Source organism: Purpureocillium lilacinum, assembly GCF_023168085.1.
Source record: "Purpureocillium lilacinum CBS 284.36 DNA, scaffold_1, whole genome shotgun sequence".
In the NCBI taxonomy this organism is placed as follows: Eukaryota; Fungi; Ascomycota; class Sordariomycetes; order Hypocreales; family Ophiocordycipitaceae; genus Purpureocillium; species Purpureocillium lilacinum.
Genome location: NW_027072111.1, coordinates 4,263,616 through 4,281,749, shown reverse-complemented (window position 1 = coordinate 4,281,749; position 18,134 = coordinate 4,263,616). Strand labels below are relative to the sequence as shown.

Sequence of the window (18,134 nt, the reverse complement as noted above, 5' to 3'; positions counted from 1 at the left end):
TTGAACGTGTCGGTCGTGTCCTCAGTGACACAATTTTAACGGGTTTTTCTACAGCGTGTCGTGCACACACCACATCGGTAATAATGGAACCACGCTCCCATGGCGTCGCTCACAAGGCCGACTCCAAATGTAGCCGCCGTTGGAGGCACCTGCCAAAGAGCGAGTCACCAACGCCCAAAGGGGACCTCGCGACGTCTTACTTATATTGAGGCTGGGCGTGCATTCTTCGGTATATATGTCGCCGAAGGGGGTGCGAGATGTGTCGATGCGGAAGCCACAGGAGATGGCCGCCCGGCGGCGCCGAAGCCACACACCAAAGGAAGCGGTGCTGAAGCATCGTCAACAGGACCATGCTTCGCGATCAGGTAATATGCCTCTATCTGTGCGGGGCTTTGCAGACCAAAGGGTAAGGGAGAGGCCCGGCACCTGGGCTGAGGGTCTGTCGTGTCGATGTGCACGCCCTTTGATTCAGCTTACCAACCGGGACCCTCGTAGCAATTGAATGAGCCGAATCACCGGGCAGGTATACATCTGATGCAGTAGAGAATGGATGCCACTGTGCCGGTCAGACTTGACCATCTTGCCATGGAATTGCGTTATCACCAGAGGCCGGCATCCATTATGGGTGACACAATGCGGCGCCCACTGCCGATGACCTATCACCTCCTATTACATTACCTCGTTTTACGAGTGTTATCTCAATCCGTGCCGTAAGATAGTTGCAACAAAGATACGCCCATCTACCAGAGAAGTCTTGACCGGTGTGAGTAATACACTGTTGCACCTGTGCAGCGTTCCTCCTACTTCCGCATGAGCGTCAAGCCGATGCAAGTCGCTGCGAACGGCACCACAACGTGCCGCGTCCGGGCCGGCCGGTGGGCCCCCGGGAGCAGCTCACCAGAGGGCCCTTCCCAGTGAGTCGGTGGCCGGGCGGCCGAACCAGGCCCGCCCTACAGGGCCCTTGTGTCGCGCGGGCCTCCACCCGACCTCATGCAGTGACTCCCCCCGCTCTCCGGCCTCGGCGCGGCACTCACTATCTTATCGCTCAACGACGACCTTTCAGGCGGTTTTTAGCTGGCCTGCCCCTCCATCCCGCCTCGACCTCACGCCCGCCTCACCAGACCTATCACCAAACAACTCCAGCACTCCCAACGGGGCTTTGTCGTCGTTGTTGCTTGCTGTCAATTGCGCTGTCTGAGCGCATCCCCGCCGGTTCGCCATGTCGCCCTTCAACCTCGAGACCTGCGCGCGGCCCAATATCCTGGCCCTGCAGCCGTACCGCTGCGCGAGAGAGTATGCATGCATCCTCCTGCCCCTCCATGACCTCTCTCTGCCGGCCCCTTGACTTTTGTCGTCTGTGTCTGTTCACCACTATGCATACCCGGCTCACAATTGCAAAAACAGCGACTACAAAGACGACGGCACAAACGTCCTCCTCGACGCCAACGAAAACGCCTACGGCCCCTCCCTCGCCGCAAAGGATGCCGCCGCCGCCACCTCCTCGACCTCGTCGTCCTCCGTCGCGGGCCTCGGCATCGACCCCCTCGGCCTGCACCGCTACCCGGACCCTCACCAGCACGACCTCAAGCAGCGGCTCTGCGACCTGCGCAACACGCACGCCCACACCCCCCGCGCCATCACCCCGGACAACCTCTTCGTGGGCGTCGGCAGCGACGAGGCCATCGACGCCCTGCTGCGCTGCTTCTGCGTGCCCGGGCGCGACCGCATCCTCACCTGCCCGCCCACGTACGGCATGTACTCGGTCTCGGCGCAGGTCAATGACGTTGCCATCGTGAAAGTCCCGCTGCTGCCCGCCCCGGGCTTCGCCCTCGACGTGCCCGCCGTGCTCGACGCGCTGAGCAACGAACCGCACATCAAGATCGCGTACCTCTGCTCCCCCGGCAACCCCACGGGCTCGCTGCTCGCCAAGGCCGACGTCGAGCGGATCCTCGCCCACCCGACGTGGAACGGCGTCGTCGTCCTCGACGAGGCCTACGTCGACTTCGCCCCCGAGGCCGCCTCCCTCGCCGAGCTCGTCGCCGAGCACCCCAACCTCGTCGTCATGCAGACCCTCTCCAAGGCGTTCGGCATGGCCGGCATCCGCCTCGGCGCCGCCTTCGCCAGCGCCCCCGTCGCCCGCCTGCTCAACTCCCTCAAGGCCCCCTACAACATCTCCAGCCCCACCAGCGCCCTCGCCGCCTACGCCCTCGGGCCCGACGGCCTCGCCGTCATGCGCGCCAACCGCGCCCGCATCGTCGCCCAGCGCGACCGCCTCCTGCGCGAGCTGCCCCTCATCCCCGGCGTCGGCCGCCTGCGCGGCGGCACCGAGAGCAATTTTTTGCTCTTCGAGATGCTCGACGCCGCGGGCCGGCCCGACAACGTCACTGCCCTCGCCGTGTACGAGCGCCTGGCCGAGACAAAGGGCGTCGTGGTGCGCTTCCGCGGCAAGGAGCACGGCTGCACCGGCTGCTTGCGGATAACGGTCGGCACCGAGGACGAGGTGACGCGGCTGCTCGAGTCGCTGCGGAAGCAGCTGGCCGAGGTAAGGGGCGATGGGCTGGCCGTTGACGGAACGGCGGACGAGGAGAAAAAGGAGCAAGAGGCAAACAGCGTTGTGGCATAGACCCGTGCACGTCGATACAATAGAGGTAAAAATTTGGGTACAATCGAGGCCATTTACACTCATCCCTTTGATCGAGAGTCACCGATACAAGGGGCATTCACTCACGTCTCAGATCGAATATGGACAATTACATGTGAATGATCTAAAGACGGCTTTCAACCTTTTGTTCTGTTCTAGTGACCGTTTCCCGTTCCCAACGCCCTTTCCTCGCGTGTTTGTCTCTCGTGTCTGTACTTTCTAACGAGATATTTACAGAGATATGTATCCAATGAAAATGGACGACTCCTTCCCGCCCTGTATCCAGAGCAAAACGAGCGGTGATTATGCCATGATCCAGGCCGTGGCCGTCATGGCAAGGCCGAAAAGAGCGAGTGAGAGTGTCTCGCCGCTGCGGAGAAGCCGGCCGGCGGCATCAGACCTCTTGGTCGGCGAAGAGACGCCACGACGCGATGTCCTTATAGTAACAGGGGCGTCGCGCTTGCTCGTCTTGGCCGTGTCGGGCTTGTAGGTGTTAATGGGCGTCCACTTGGCGTCGCGAACGTGCTTGATTTCGTTGCCGCGGAGGGGTGCCTCAGCTTCGTGGATGAGCAAGCCCTGGATCGCCTCGAGCGCGCACATCTGCGGACCCAGACCCGCCTTGTTGTCGAACGAGCCCGTGAACCACTTCATTCCACACTCATGTCCGGTCTTGCCGCCGGTGCAGACGGATGCGGCAGCCTTGACAGACGGCAGCATGTAGTCTTCAATCTTGTTGCGCAGCGAGGGCAGCATGACCGACGTCTGCCACAGGAAGCGCGACAGGTAGCCCTTGAAGGTGATCATGTCGTAGTTGCACTTGTCGTTGGTCTCGCAGGCTGCTTCATACATGACATTCTTGGCGTTGCCGTCGCTTTGAAAGAACCATCCGGCGCCGTCAATGAGCTTGCTGGTGCGGTCAACCCATTCCTTCTTGCCCGTGTAGTTGGCCATGACTGCAGCACCGTAGATGTACACGCCGCTCGTGTAGGTGAAGGCCGCCTTGTTGACCTGCTTGCACGAGGTCTTGATGTCGACGCCGTCGTAAATGTGGTAGCTGGTAGGGTCGATGATGCCCACCTCGGCAGACCAATCCCAAGCCCTCTGTGCCCAGTCGAGATATGTTTGGTTGCCAGTCGCTCGGGCCAGTCGCGCAGCCAGCTGGAACAGGCCGCCGTTGCTGATGGAGTTCTTGTACGTCATGCCGTTGGGGTTGTCGGCGTAGATCTGCCACCGCAGTCCGCCATTGCAGTTGCCGGTATCCCAGCGGCTGACGAGAGAGTTGAAAACGTTGGATGCAATATCGAGCCACGCGGGGGCGTTTGCGTTGGGCTGCGGGAAGTTGCGCTCCGCGGCGGACATGACGGCAGAGCCCCAGAAGAAGAGATCGTCGTTGCCCTCCTCCTTGGCGTGTTCCTTGGGCACATAGTCGAAGGTCGGGGCAAGGTTGGTGGGATGCAGCAGGGCCTGCAGCACAACGTCGTTGTAGCTGGGGTCCTTGGTGTAGTGATAGTAGTCCAGCATTGCGCCCCAGAGAGCGCCACCCACCCACCAGTAGTATGGCTCAGGGACATCTCCGATGTCCTGGTGCATCGTCAGCACAGTTCTTTGGATATGGAGGAGAGTGAGAGAACCTACGACGGAGTTGGGATCGGTGGTCAGGTTGCCCTTGTAGTAGGCCATGGCATCGTGGGCTACAGTCGCCGCAACGTTGCGAATAGAACCTGCGTGTATTGTCAGCATAGGACGATTCGACCGCAGGATCGTGTCTGTGTGACTGTCACATACTCGGGCTGTCGACCTTGAGGTCTTTGGGCGCGATGATACCGCTCATGGCCGCCAGGACCGGGGCGCCGCTCTTGACGAACTTCATAATGCCGGTGAGTTGAGGTATGGATGACCAAAGGTACAAGAGTCGAGGTAAATTGTGTTGAGGATCGAGGCGAGGCTGCCCGGCAGCGGATGTTGTGATGATAAGAATCGAAGGGCACCGCCTCTGTGGGTTGCAAACGAAGGCAACGAACCCGGCGTCGACGACGATGCCAAAGAGAACAAGAGAACAAAACGGTAGAAGTATTGGGGCAGAACAGTGCCAAGCCTGCTGTCGCAAGCAACAACCTTAAAGGGCGGCGATGGTGTGATGTCTCTATCAACGCGGTGGAGAATAGTATAGGCAGGCGACTCCCGTAGGATTTCGTATCACGGTACCCGATAGGACGAGACAATAAAAGGGCGCAGGCGGCACAAAGAGCAGTGACGAGACTGCAAGTCGAGAACGAGCCGGGGCGGGGGCCGTGGGCAAGTAGTCAAGGGACGAAGAGAGAGTGAAAAGGCAGAGCCGTGAATACGAGAGCCAGCTGCGCCTCGGCTGCAAAGGAAGGAAACAATAGACTCTTCAAACAAGGAGGGGATGAAGGAAACAGCCCAGGCTATATCGGGACGAACAAGAAAGTTGCAGATCGAAGAGGAGGGGAGACTCTGCTTGGGGGCCGGCGCTCGAGAGACGTTTATGTACAGTGTGTGGGCTCCGGGATGGATAGGAGGCAGGTGGATGGATCGAGACCAGGGTCTCTCACCTCTCCCCAAGCTCCACGAGTCGAGCCAATGCAGGATGGTGCCAAAGGCAAGGCCGCCGGAGCATAAGCCAGGGGGCGGTATTATTCCAGGAGCTTGCCAATTATGGCAGTGCACCAGGCTCGCCGTCCATGCCCTGGCTCGACGGCAGTGGCACGGCGGCAGAGCCTTGGGAAGGCTCAGGGGCCGCCATGGCCACTCGAGAGATCATCGCTGGCGGACCAGGACCCCGGCCGACCTTCCCGACGGGAGCTTGGTTGGATCTCGCGGGCCCTGCGCTATATTCCAGGGGCGCCGTGGGCGAGCGAAACAAAGCAGACCCGCCTGTTTCGCCTTTGCGCGCGCCAACGGGGCCCGACAAGCTGCTCAGGTGGACACGGCGTGGCGGGTCTGTTGGCGGCGGTGTGCCGCAAGGCCACTTGCAGTTGTGTCACCCGCCCGCCGTGACTTGTACGCTCGAGTATATTATCGCACATCATCGAGAGGCTTTCGGGTGGGACGAGGAATACGCGTAAGCCGCGGCGGCTGTCTGTGTGGCCTGTGGCCTGACATAAGGTGTCGAGATCGAGTGCTGAGCATTCGTTCCTCGCAGTCGGTCCCGTGGAGGCTTCCCTCGGAGGCATTCCTGGCCAGCCATCCCGCCTGCTCGACAGGGGCAGTTGCCTGTTCCTTGCCAGCGGGCTGGAGACTCAGATCAGTGGTCCCGGCGAACGCCAACGCAGCCGCCACAAAGGCGGGGATTGGCTCGCAGTGGTCGAGGGCCGCGAACAAAAGATGAAACATGAAACGGGCCAGGGGCCTTTTTGGGTTGGGAGGCGCAGGGCGGAGTGCTGGCAGGTTGGCAATGGCAAGGTTGCGCAGCGCCGCTGCGGGCAATCGAGGCGGAGGGAGGGTGGGGGCACATTGGGGCCAGGAGCTTTACCTTTCTTGGCTCGTATGGCACCGCCCGCCATTGTGTCAATTGGACTGGACAGTGGAGGCGCATTGGGTGCCTTGCACCTGCCACGCTTCCTTCGCGGCCGCGCCCACTTGCCAGCTGTCTTCGAGGTTGATGCCTGCTCCTTCCGCAGAGCATTCGGGCTGACTGCGTTCCGGGGAGGAGGGGGAAGGCCCGAACGGTTCGTCGGCAGGAACCAGCCGAAACACGTGAAATCTCTCCCGTCTCTTTCGCACAGTATGAAGTTCAGCTGTGCCGAGGACTCGAATATCGCATGGCCCCCCATTCATGACCTCGCCAGGACAAGCAGTTCCACACCTCCAGTTCTGGCCATGTGCTGCTCTCCCATTCCGATATCAGCTCTGTTACCGAGTCTGCCCAATGCAACCTAGCATCGTCTTGTGTTTGGTCACCGAACCCAGCCGCGCCCCGTCGTACCACGCACGAGGACCATATCATCTCGCAGCTCCCCACAGCTCGTAACACGGCCCGTCCAGATCCGCGCGAAACACTGCCAGGACAATGAATGGCACTCAGCTGTAACGCCGTCCGTACGTGCACCCGGATCTTATTTTTGCAACTCTCGTTCTTGCGCCCGCCTCGGAACCTGCCGGAGACGGACATGGCGCAAAACACAGGCCGACGTGCATGACAGTCTCCCCTGGATGTGGCTTACACACGGCCGCCCCAATCGCATCAAGGCGCACATGCATGGCTGACCACCAGGTGCATACATATACGTGCGAGGTTGACGCTCTGAACCGCGATGGATCTTGTCCAACCGCCGCCGCCCCCAAAGACTCACCGTAATGAGCGGGTTGCGGGCAAAGGACTCAGCTGGACTGCGTGCGGCGCACCGACCAACGAGATTGAGTCTATTCTTATCCTCTACAACAACCTTAAGCGACTTTGACGTCGTTTCGCCGGCAGCACTGTCCATTGTCCGAACCCCTCCCCCACCATCACTCCGTCAAAAGCGCCCGACGATGTGCACCAGTTCATGTTGAGTATCGACGTCGAAACTTGGGTTTCACAGATTGGTTTCCGCCTTACCAGCACCCACTCGTGTCACTGCGGCCGCAGGCTTGCATGCCCTTTCAACTATGTCGTCTCCTCACAACATTTCAGACTACGAGCAGCAACCAGGTCCGTGATGCGCCTGGGTCAATCGGATCACGGTGTGTTTCTCAACGGAATTGTGTGATATCCCGAAGTTGGGGCTTTTGGCCGATCTGAAACTCCGTGTACAACCCGAATCCAAGTCCTAAGACCAACGCCTGTGCAACGCTCCTTCAAGCGAATTCAGAATCCAACGCAACGCTATGCTCCAGCTCTCGAGGCCGCTAGACTTGGGCCATCCGGCAACGCTGGAGATAAGAATCCGACGGCGACGAGGCCGACTCCATCACCATCACGCCAGCCTTTCATGGCCCATTATTTCAACTCTCCTCTTCTCCCAGGGGTATATCCAACTTTGGTCCGCCGACCCACACCTTTCACAGTCGACCATCTGACACGCGCTCCTAAGCTAGGACAGCCGCTACAAGCAAGGCGGCAGCCGCGACCACGGTCAACATGCGATTATCAACTGTTTCTCTTCCGCCCGAGCTTGTACTTGTGATATTCGGGCCGTAGAGTACCGACGAGGCCACGGTAGGTGCCGTGATGTCGGTCGGTGTGACGTCGAGGCTGTTGTCCGTCGTCGTTGGCTTGTCGGTCAGCGTCAGTACGCCCCACTGAACGTGAGTGCCGGACAGCGTCGAAGTCCACGACACCTCAGTAGGGCCGGTATGATGGCCGTTGGTGTAGCCCGATGCGTAGCTCGAGTAGCCCGAGCAGGTGGCGGCTGTCGTTCCGTTCATATTGCACGCGAGGTCGGCAATGCTAAGAGACGTCAGCACCTCGTCGCCCCAAGCGCGGTGCAGCGGATGGAGCACATACTAGGTGGATGTCAAGGTTCCGTGGAACTTGAGCGTGCTTTGTCCCTCGACGATGATGAATGGAAACTCTAGAGAGATGTCGCATGCGGCAGGCGTCTCGGTCGGGCAAAATATTGTGTATGTGGTCTCGCTGGCCGTCTGATTCTGCACTTGATCGTCAGTCTCCGCAGCGCATGGCGGCGAGGGTCAGGGATCGGCATGGGCGCACTGTGGAAAGGACGCTCCCCCGGAAAAGCGACCATGACTGGCTGGGATAGTCCGGGATGAAGACGGGGGCGGTAGTAATGGTTGGTGTCGGGGCCGTCTGGCTGGCAGCGCGGCACGGGGTGCAGTCAAGAAGCAGCAGAAGCAGGCAGGCGGCCAGCGACGATCGGAGGCCGGGCATGGCCACGATGGTGGTGGTGGTGGTGGGCTGACGTCGGCGTCGGTGTCGGCGTCGGTCAGCGGGCGGTCGCGCAGACGGATCGAGGGGTCGGAAGCGGTCGGCGCGACGGTCGAGGTCAGGGACGGCGGTCCATGAGGCGTGCGCGGCGAGCGAGAAGAGGTCGGGGAGGAGGGCGAGGAAGAGGAGCGGCGATGGACGGCAAGAAATGCGAATGCGCCGTGGGACGAGAGGTCTTGGTCGAGCGTCTGGGCGGGCAAGTCGTCTTGGGGAGGCGGGCGAAATGAGATTAGTGCCGACGCCGCTGTACGCCGCCGCTCTTGGCGTGAGCCTGACAGCGCTCGAGGCCCGGCAGACCACCGCGGCCGCTGGCTGGCAGTGGAGGCCTTGGTTGCCTGTGAGTGCTGCAGGCAGGGTCCTGACGCCCGCAGACTGGCACTGCAGGGTGTTACTTCCTTGGCCCTACCTAACTGACCTTGCGATTCCAGGGCGATTCCAGGGTTCTTCACGGTAAGGTAGGCGATGCCACTCATGGCGACAACAATCTGAGCGCCGCGCAGGCTGATGCCGTCCTTGCCGCCCGCGCAAGCCGACGTGCCCACGCCGTGCCTCGTTGGCATCCACGGATATCTTGGCCCTTTCCCCAGGTGGACCTTTTTTCATTCGTATCGCGACGACGTACGAGGGACGTACGCCTTACGTGTGCGCATGCGCGTAGGGGCACGTGTAGCCTGCGCCAAGACGCGGCGCAAAATGGCCCCAAAGCCGCCCTCGGCGACAGACCCAGACAGCGAAAGACAGCGCAAGCAGAGAGGGGGGTCATTTGGGGACGGGGACCTCTAGCGGGCGAAATTGGGGGTGACCCGCGCAACCGCAGCGGCACGCCAAGGCCGGTCCCAAGCAAAATCCAGCGCCGCCGTCACGTCCGAGGTCACGGCGACTCAAGACGACGCTCCAGAACCGGCGGCGCCAAGACCGCGCCCCAAGACGCCGGCAGGGCGCCAAGACCTCGTTGCTTTCGCGCGCGCCCGGTAGGAGCGGCGTTGGCACATTGTCAAGTCAAAGCTTTGGGGTTGCTCTGCGCTGCACTGCGCTGCGCGCCATCGGAGAGGGTGCGTGCGTGCGCGATGCGCCGCAGGTCGAGGACGGACGCTCGGCTCCTCTCGGGCAGCTCCTCACGGGCACGGCAGTGGGTTGGTAGGTAGGTTTTGCAACTCCAAAATACGGTTTCTTGGCGAAGGCGATTTTGACGACGTCGCACCATTTCGCGCCCATCTCACGCCGTGCCTTGGAATCGACTCTGCATTCTTTATACGTACTGCTGCGGCCGTGTCTAATCGGTGTACTCCGTAATTACTCCGTCTTGAGCTGTTCTCCGTATTCGCCGCCAATCCGGCACGAGCCGAACGTCGGCCCGCGACGACTGGAGGGAGGTTGGTTAGTGTTCCGTACAGACGGCAAAGTAGAACATGTAATAAGCTGCTGAGCTTTCGGTGCCTCTACATAGTCTCAATCTTTGTCCGCCAAGCGGTCCCCCCCACGGTCGCTCTATTATGTACCTTTTTGCACACACGTCAGCCAGCCAACGTGCTCGTACGAGTTCGAGTCCATACTTTGGTACATACACACTAACGTTACGTATTCGGGAAATGCCCTGCCCGTTTTGCGGGTTGGCGGCAGTGCAGTGCACTTGAGGAGTTTGGCTCAGGGGCTAAGGAAAAACTGCCGGCATGGCGCGCTTCTCTGCCTGATGCCGTGGACGAGATGTGTCAATGCAGCTCGAGACAAAAATGCTCTCACGGGCGGCCGCCGCGGCAGCGGTCCCTTTTCATATACCAAGTCCAGACGCCCCCATTGACTCGGCTCGTCTCGACTCATGATGCCCCTGCTGCCGCTCCTACAATGTCCCACGACATGTCGTCATTTAGCCGGCAGTCCTCGAGTCGCTAAGATGAAGCCTTCATGCAAGCCAGCCCCCATGGTCGGGCATCTTTTCTTGCTGCTAGACTCGATTGGGGCGGTGGCCCCCCTTGCCGACCGCCCAGGAGCTTTGGCTGCAAGGGTCGTCCCAGCCCTATCGACGTCCATCCAGGTCCAGGGGCAAGTCGTCTCCAGTGATCGAGATGACCGGCGGCGGGTGGTGGCCGTGGCGGTGGCTCTCTTTTCTGTCGCTCCCCCGACGGCACGGCGTCTTGAGTGCCACCGCTGCCACCGCGGGACGACTATGCGGGCATCAATGAGGCGGCGTTGGATGCAGTCGCGGGTTGTTCTTCGTCGCGCCTAAAGTCGCCGCCACTTCCGTGGGTTACAGACGTGCCCCTCAGCATCGCCAACACTCTGCGGCAATCTCGTGTCGACAGTGCAGACTAATGTTAGCTTAGCACCACCGGAACTTGGGTCGTCGCCGCCAGGATGAGGTGAGCAGCCCCCTCCGTCCGTCCGTAGCGGTAGCGGTAGCGCGTCCGGGAAGGGGGGCTCCAGATGAAGGAGCTTCTTCTTGGCGTCGCAGTACTAGCAGCGAATCCTCCTGGTGGCGAGGTTTTTATAGTCTTCCCTCTGCCGCGCTGCTGCACACATGCTCCATCGGCCTTGCTCCTCTCGTTGATCGTCGTCTCTGCTTACCAGTCGCTCGCTCGCTCGCTCGCTCGTTTATCCCGCCTGCACATCGCACGTTGCACGCTTTCGCTCGTTTTATCTATCTCAAGTCGCCAAGCAAGTCTCCTCGATCAAAAAACTATGGCCCGTTCGCTCGCCGCCCTGCTCGCAGCCGCCGTCGCCGGCGCTGCCGGTGTTGCGGCCGCCGACGGCTCCACGACGACGATCCCCGTCCTGCTGCCCATGTTCGACAAGCAGAAGCTCGTCGGCTCGGTGGTTGACGCCGACTCCACGCTCACGACTTTCGCCGTCGCGTGCGCTCCTGGCGTCAAGGCCGACGAGTGTGGCTTTCCCGGCACGTTTACCGTCCTCCAGGGGCCGTCGACCTGGTCCCTGAGCCTGGGCGTGTCGATGGGGGATGACACCGATGTGACGGTCGCGTATGTGCCAACCCAACCCGCCCGCCAGTCTCCATGCATGCATGGCTCTGTATCATCTCGCGAACCTCCGTGTGCCTAGGTAGCTAACCTCGCGCAGAACCCAGGACTCCAACTGCAAGTTCGACGCCGCCAAGGACGTGGCCACGTGCGTCGGCTCCCTCACCGAGAGGGTCAGCAACAGCGACATGCACACCACCGTGAGCGAGGTCATCACGGGCTACAAGACGCTCATGATCCCCGTCACCGTGACGGCCGGCGTCGACAAGCTCTCCGCCGCGCCCGGGGCCACGCAGACGGGCTCGCAGGCCACGCCGACGGGCACCGCCGCCAGCACCATGTCCACTGCCGCGTCCGCCACGGCGTCCGGCTCCGGCTCCAAGACCGGGTCCAGCGCCTCGGCGACGGGCTCGCCCTCTTCGACGACCAACGCGGCCGGGCCGATGGTGACGCAGAATGCGGTCCTGGCGGGTGTCGCGGCGGCGGTGGGCGGTGCCATGATGCTGTAAAAGGGGAGGAGGAGGAGTGAACACCGGCGGGCACGACAACAAGAGGCCAATGTCGGGTTGAGGCTTAATTTACACAGCTGCAACTGCAACGCGTGCGGGAGGTGGCTTTTTTTTGCATACCAAGTATGGAGTTTGGAAACACGGCAACAGACATTGTAATACCACATCACTGAATGGACCCAAGGACAAAGGGCGGTTGTGAAGCGAGTATTAGCGGCCGCCCCGGCTCGCCTCCGTGATGAGGCTCGTCGAGATGGGCATGTCGCACACAAAAGTATGACCGATTCACGACATGGCCCGCCAGACCATAAAAACGGCCGGCAGCCTGCGCGGCCTCGACGACGACTTTTTGTCCACGCCAACACCACAATCTTCTGAACCGTACATATCTCTCTCTCTCGCGCGGTAGCGGGCAATCTATTTGTGGACGAGCCCACGTGGTGCTCTACACGCGAGACCTGTCTTACAAGAACCCCAAGACCTCGAAGCAGCAGCAACTCAACTCTCCGTACTTTGTAGAGAAATTTCCGTTTTCCCGCAGCTGCAGCAGACCGTAGACTTTCACAACCACAAGCAGAACCAGAGGCAAGGAAGAGGCGCTATACAGTCCTGTCACCAAGCAAGCATGGACGCCATCCTCAACGCGGGCAACATCCTGGTAGGCGTGTCGGCGTCGGTCCTGGTGTACGGCGTGCTCCTGCTGCACGCGCTGCCGTCTCGGCGCGGCGCCTTCGTGGCGACGGACGAGTGGATTCGAAGCGCGGCGGTGAGGGCGGACGCGAGCCACTGGGACAGGCTGGCGATGGCGGAGATGTGCTGCTGATGCGCGGCGGTGTTGGCTGTGTCGGCGTGTCTGGCGATGGTGATGGGAGGCGGCGGGCAGGGTCGGGGATGATGGATGCGTCGAGCGGTTGCGGACTGCTGAGCTTTGATGTGGTTCTATGCTAAAGGGCTGTATGCAAGATATTGGGCCGGTATATATTTCGTGATGATACATTGGCGTCTCTCAGGCCATTGAATATATCGACTCAACATGTCATGGCTGCGTCACTTGTCGTATAGATGGGGTGAGTGTTAGTTAGGTGGCCTGGCGATCCTCGCGCCCGTCTTGCCAGCTCGTGCAGTTGATGCATCGCAGACACTGTGCGTGGGTCAGCGCTTCTCGACCCTGTCTTGCCAAGTGACTTGAGATCTGTGGTGAAAGGACACACAGCGTTTGCTGACCTTTTCGTTTATGCGCTTGCGGCAGTACTTGCACTTCTTGGTGTACTTGATGATGGGGTCGTTGGACACGAGGGTGTAGATGTGGGCGAGCCCGTAGAGCGAGAAGCCGACCATGATGAAGGAGACGACCTGGTAGATGAAGGACCTGTTGGGCGTTTCACACTTTGAGCGTCTTCTCTTTCTTTCTTCCTCTCACACACATGCATACACACACACTCTCTCTCACATACACACTCCCCACTTCCTCAACCCCCCTCTGCATAGCAATGCATGCATCGTGACTGGACCTTGGGACGTACGTACCCGTACGCCATGACGACGGCGCCGTCCTCCTGCGCCTGGAACAGCGTGTTATACCCGACCGTGGCATTGTACCCGCTGCCGTACCGCAGCACGGCGAACTTTTGCTCAATGTTCTTGTTGACGGGGAAGATGACGGAGAGCGGGGGCATGAGGATGGCGCTGACAAAGGACTTGACGAGGTCGGTGAAGATGTTGGCGAGGCTTGTCGTCGCATGGCGCCAGGTCAGCAGCGGCATTCGCCTCGTCTCGTGTGCCTCGCTCGAGGCACACACGCCCAGACATGTGGAGAGGGAGGGGGAGGGGGAGGGGGACAAAGACTCATGCCAGTTCGGAGTGCTGCCGCCCCGGGGGGGCTGGGTCAAGAAACGCACATCAAGCCAAAGGCAATCTGCAGGATGTTGCCCTGAAAGGCAAAGTCGACGAAGCCATCGAAGAAGCGCTTCACGCGGCGCTGGCCGCGGCCGAGCAGCGACTCGGTCTCGCTGGACGAGCTGTTGCTGTTTTCGAGGTCGGCGGGCATCTCGTCGTTGTCGTCGTCGTCGGCGGCGGCGGCGGCGGGGGAGCAGAACGCTGCGAGACGCTGGACGCTCAATCTAAAGGAAACGCTGAGGCATGAAAAGGGAAATTCGAACAGGTGGATAAAGATGTTTGTTGCCCTGCGCCTCCATATGTTGGTGACGGGAGGGGGGCTGGCGCGTTCGTTATCAGTTGCCCAGACGCTGGATGACGCAAATGGCGGCGGCAGCGGACGTGGGGTTGCTTGGGTTGGTAGATCCCGGGGGGCAGATCCCTGGACTTTAGTGGTCGCTGTGGTTTGAACTGGTGAGGCGACCCCTGCGTGGTGTGCTGGGCTGCATTGTTTGACCGGGCGCCTCAGCTGCTCAAGCAACCGAGGCCGCTACGGCTTCCAAGTTGGGTGGATTCGGTGGAATGGGTTTCAAACTTGGCGGCACGCCAGGCACTCCACCGCAGCGTCAGGCGGGTTCGTGTAAGCGAGAGCGGTGCCATCTACTTCGTACATATGCAGATTGAGTGGCATGGACCTTTGCACATTCGGCGGCAGCGCAGTGAGGAAATAGTTTTAGATTATTAGGTAGGCTGCGTTGGAGCATTCCAGATGTCCAGTTGCAGGTCAGGTTTCTAGATGGAGTAGAGAGCATGTGCACAGGCAAGCACCAAGACTCTAGAGGTATCATCAGGTGCAACGCAGCGCAAACACGCCAAACGACAACAACAAACAGCATGCCCAACTCCAAAAGCAGTGTCGCTCTAACAACAATCCGCTCGAAACATGCCACGACGAGTCTCTCGGGGGGTCATACCGCCGGCCATCACTCCACCGCCTTTTCGCTCCGCATCGCCTCGGCCTTCTTCTTGCGCCGCAGGGCCATGAACTGCGCCAGCCAGAACACGGCGACGCCCAGCATGAAGCCCGTCGAGATCCACGTCAGGATGTAGAACTTGATGCCGCGCTCGGCGGAGAGGCCGATGCGGGCGCCCTTGTCGTTGACCTCGCGCACGCCCTTGCTGCCCGCGACGGAGACGATGATGCTCCCGATGAGGCACGACAGGCCGCCCAGCGCGCCGAGGACGAGGTTGGCGAGCACGACGGGCGGCCGGCCCGGCAGCAGGAAGGCCGCCGCGTTGGTGAACATGGCGAGCCCGCTGAAGCCCATGGCCAGCGCGTAGAGGACGAAGAGCCCCAGCAGCGCGTCGTTGAGCACGTCAAGCTTGTCCTGCACGCTGTCGGGCCAGTTGATGTCGGCGAGGTTGAGCTTGAGCGGGCCGACGCTGAGCCCGTGGTCGAGCATGCCGGTGAGGTTGAGGCGGTCTACGTGTGGTCAGCACGGGGTCAAACACTATTCTCTCCATGCAGAGCGAAGGGGGGTCGACTTGAACTTACGGGCAGGAGACGCGCTGGTGCAGTTGGTCACCGTGAGGGACACATCCTCGGCCGTGGGATCGGGCGAGTAGCTGCCCTCGCACGAGTCCATGATGTGCAGCGAGTACCACTCCGAGATGCCCAGCTTGTCGGCCAGCTTATCGGCGGCGTTGCCCGTAATATTGTTGATCTTGTCCTTGGCGGAGTCCTTCTTATCGTCGAACCAGCCCTTGACGCCGCCAAGGATGCCGTCGTTGCTATCGCCACCATCGTTGGGCTTGTCCGACTTGCTAAGGATGTTGTGCCCGACCATGGACGTGTTTAACTGTGGACCAGTCGGTTAGCTGGCACATCACGCTTCTCGAGGCATTTGCATGAAATCATACCCTGACGACGGCATAGTCCTCCATGAAACCCTTCTTCTGGCCGGCAAAGAGGGTCAGGGAGGTCAGCACGAAGCTCACGAGTGCGAGCACCAGCGGCGCAAGCACGAGAAACCTTGCAACCTGCTGCATGGTGGGGTGGTTGCGCTGCGTCTCTGGAGACTTGTTCCTAGGTTCGAGGGAAAAAAAAGAAAAATTGCAAATCTTCTTGTATGTGTGTAAAGGTCCTTGAGGAGAGGGGGAGAGAGTGAGAGAGAGAGAGACGTTGTTGTAGAGATGCGCGGCACCGGGGGCGAGTTAATGGTCGTCACCGCGTTTGGGCACCAAGTAGGTGACGCTGCTTGCCGAACAATGGCGAGAGAGAAAAAAGAGAGAGAGGCAAACAGACGAGGCGAGACAAACGAAGGGCCCTTTGGGCAATGATTCACAAGAGGCACACTTTTTGTATTTGTACATAAATAGACCATTGTCAGTCGACCCGACCCGACCACCCCCGTTTTTGCGCTTCCCCCGTGGGCTGCTGCTCGTCGCCCGCCGCCACGAGCCAAGATGCAGCGGCGGCCAGCCGAGCACTGGAATGGGGACGTCATCGAGGGTATTCGGTTGCTGCCAACGCAGCAGCAACAAGGAAAACCCCTGTCGCCGGACCTGCAGCGGGTCTGTCAGGGGGCGTGCAGCATGCATCGCATCGCATCGCTTGTTTGAGGAGCCGCTGCGTGCTGTTGGGGAGACGCGATGAAAAGAGGACGACGAGGTGTTGAAAGGTGGTGGTGGTTGATTGTTCGGCGGTTGGGCGGGCGGCTGCGTGACGGGGCCGGCGGCGATTCGCTGGAGGGCCCACTATGCCAGCACCGGGGTGAGACACTGGAGGGCGGGCGGTGCCTGACTGGACGGGAGGCAACAGTGGACGTCGCGGGCGGTGGTGGGGTGCTGACCTTTTAGGTTGAGAGCCCCTGGACGGTACGGTACCTACCCCGGGCGCGCCCGCGGTGGGGCCGTTTTACAGTGGGCGGCCGCCAGCCACTCGCTGGGCCAACGGCGGGCTTGGCTGGGACAATGGACGGCCCCCGGGGGGGGGGGGGGGGGCCCAAGGGGGGGCCTGGGGAGGAAGCATTCCAGCGCAATCGCCGGGGGCGCGGCGCCCGAAGCGGAGCCCGGCGCAGTTCGAGACCTGGAGCGCAGCGGTGGAAGAGGTTCAGTTGGGTGCCGCGCCACCTGGCTGCTTGTGGCGCCAACAGTTCTTGGGTTCCCGGAAGCCTCCATTTGGTAAATCTTGTCGGGAGTCGAGGTGCCTGCCTGCCTCCCCAGGCGGACTCCCCAATCTTTTTGTCTCACGTCACTTGCGAGATTGTCACGATGCTGCATGCACTCCACTCATAAACCCCCGCGGATTGCTGTTACCCATGGTGCTTGCCCGCCGGTGGCTGAAGAAAGCCAAGCCAAGCTTACACCAAACAGCCAACCCAACTGAGCTGTTGTTTGTCCGTCACCGAAGCACATCCATCCGTGAGGAAACTTCTTTCACTCAACAAGGTCATCCTCCTATCATCTATAATCCAATGTTGTCTCATGTCAACCCTCATGATAGGCAATCCTACCACAGAAGTGGTCATACGCTACGTCCAATGTTACGCGCAAGCGGTTTTCTTGTCGTACAGTCTCAAAAAGGCTACCCGTCTCACCAGGATGGATGGATGTGACGCATTGTGCCTTGACGGGTCCTTGATGAACATGTCGTACCAGTACTATCCTGTGATCCAACACTTTCTAAGCAACTTTCTCACTTGACCCCTCACGTATGCTCTTGACTGATTCGCGAAAACGGCTGAAGCCTCCTATGCTGACCACGAAACTGCAGGGCTTGGATCCGGGACTCTTGTCTGGGCTCGTCTGCCAGTGCCGGGGCGCATCCCGCACGGCACGTAACACCCACAGAAGAAAAAAGCTAGGGAGGCGAAAAAAAGACAAAGTACAAAAAGGAGAGCCATGCGCAGGAGCAGTCGTTCTGTGTTACCAACCTGCAGTGTTACTTCTGCAACGGTCCCGACTCCGCGCCGATACCTATGCGGTGTGAGCAAGCCCGGAAGTGGGTACGTACCGCTGAATGACCCGAACCCCAGGCCCCCCCCCCCCCCCCCCCCCATCGAGGCTGGATGACGTCGCTGGCAGTGGCACATGCCGTGCGCACCACGTGAAGGCTCCAGCCATCAGTGGGCCGCGCTCGTCCCCCCACCCTCCGGCGCGTTCCAGCGCTCCAATCTCCCGCCCGCACCGCCGGCATAAACATCCATCCATCGATGATCCTCAGCCCGCCTCACCACAACCGCCGC

General features: G+C 60.7%; 5 protein-coding genes across 5 annotated transcripts; 2 read left to right on the top strand and 3 right to left on the bottom strand.

Annotated features, from left to right (window-relative positions):
* Window positions 1-1,219: 1,219 nt before the first annotated feature.
* On the top strand, window positions 1,220-2,623 carry PLICBS_000997 (histidinol-phosphate transaminase; the record flags this gene model as incomplete). Its single annotated transcript, XM_018317938.2, has 2 exons — window positions 1,220-1,293; window positions 1,405-2,623. The coding sequence occupies 2 exons, from the start codon at window positions 1,220-1,222 to the stop codon at window positions 2,621-2,623; spliced, it is 1,293 nt and encodes a 430-aa protein (XP_018183463.1).
* A 321-nt stretch (window positions 2,624-2,944) lies between these two features.
* Window positions 2,945-4,511, bottom strand: PLICBS_000996 (uncharacterized protein; the record flags this gene model as incomplete). The annotated part of the gene is made up of 3 exons (XM_018317939.2): window positions 2,945-4,222; window positions 4,277-4,362; window positions 4,427-4,511. The coding sequence occupies 3 exons, from the start codon at window positions 4,509-4,511 to the stop codon at window positions 2,945-2,947; spliced, it is 1,449 nt and encodes a 482-aa protein (XP_018183464.1).
* Window positions 4,512-11,207: 6,696 nt separating this feature from the next.
* Window positions 11,208-12,012, top strand: PLICBS_000995 (uncharacterized protein; the record flags this gene model as incomplete). The annotated part of the gene is made up of 2 exons (XM_018317942.2): window positions 11,208-11,506; window positions 11,604-12,012. The coding sequence occupies 2 exons, from the start codon at window positions 11,208-11,210 to the stop codon at window positions 12,010-12,012; spliced, it is 708 nt and encodes a 235-aa protein (XP_018183467.2).
* A 1,078-nt stretch (window positions 12,013-13,090) lies between these two features.
* PLICBS_000994 (uncharacterized protein) lies at window positions 13,091-14,059 on the bottom strand (the record flags this gene model as incomplete). The annotated part of the gene is made up of 4 exons (XM_065599698.1): window positions 13,091-13,153; window positions 13,237-13,381; window positions 13,540-13,740; window positions 13,911-14,059. The coding sequence occupies 4 exons, from the start codon at window positions 14,057-14,059 to the stop codon at window positions 13,091-13,093; spliced, it is 558 nt and encodes a 185-aa protein (XP_065455770.1).
* An 811-nt stretch (window positions 14,060-14,870) lies between these two features.
* Window positions 14,871-15,936, bottom strand: PLICBS_000993 (uncharacterized protein; the record flags this gene model as incomplete). The annotated part of the gene is made up of 3 exons (XM_065599697.1): window positions 14,871-15,370; window positions 15,443-15,746; window positions 15,808-15,936. The coding sequence occupies 3 exons, from the start codon at window positions 15,934-15,936 to the stop codon at window positions 14,871-14,873; spliced, it is 933 nt and encodes a 310-aa protein (XP_065455769.1).
* Window positions 15,937-18,134: the final 2,198 nt, after the last annotated feature.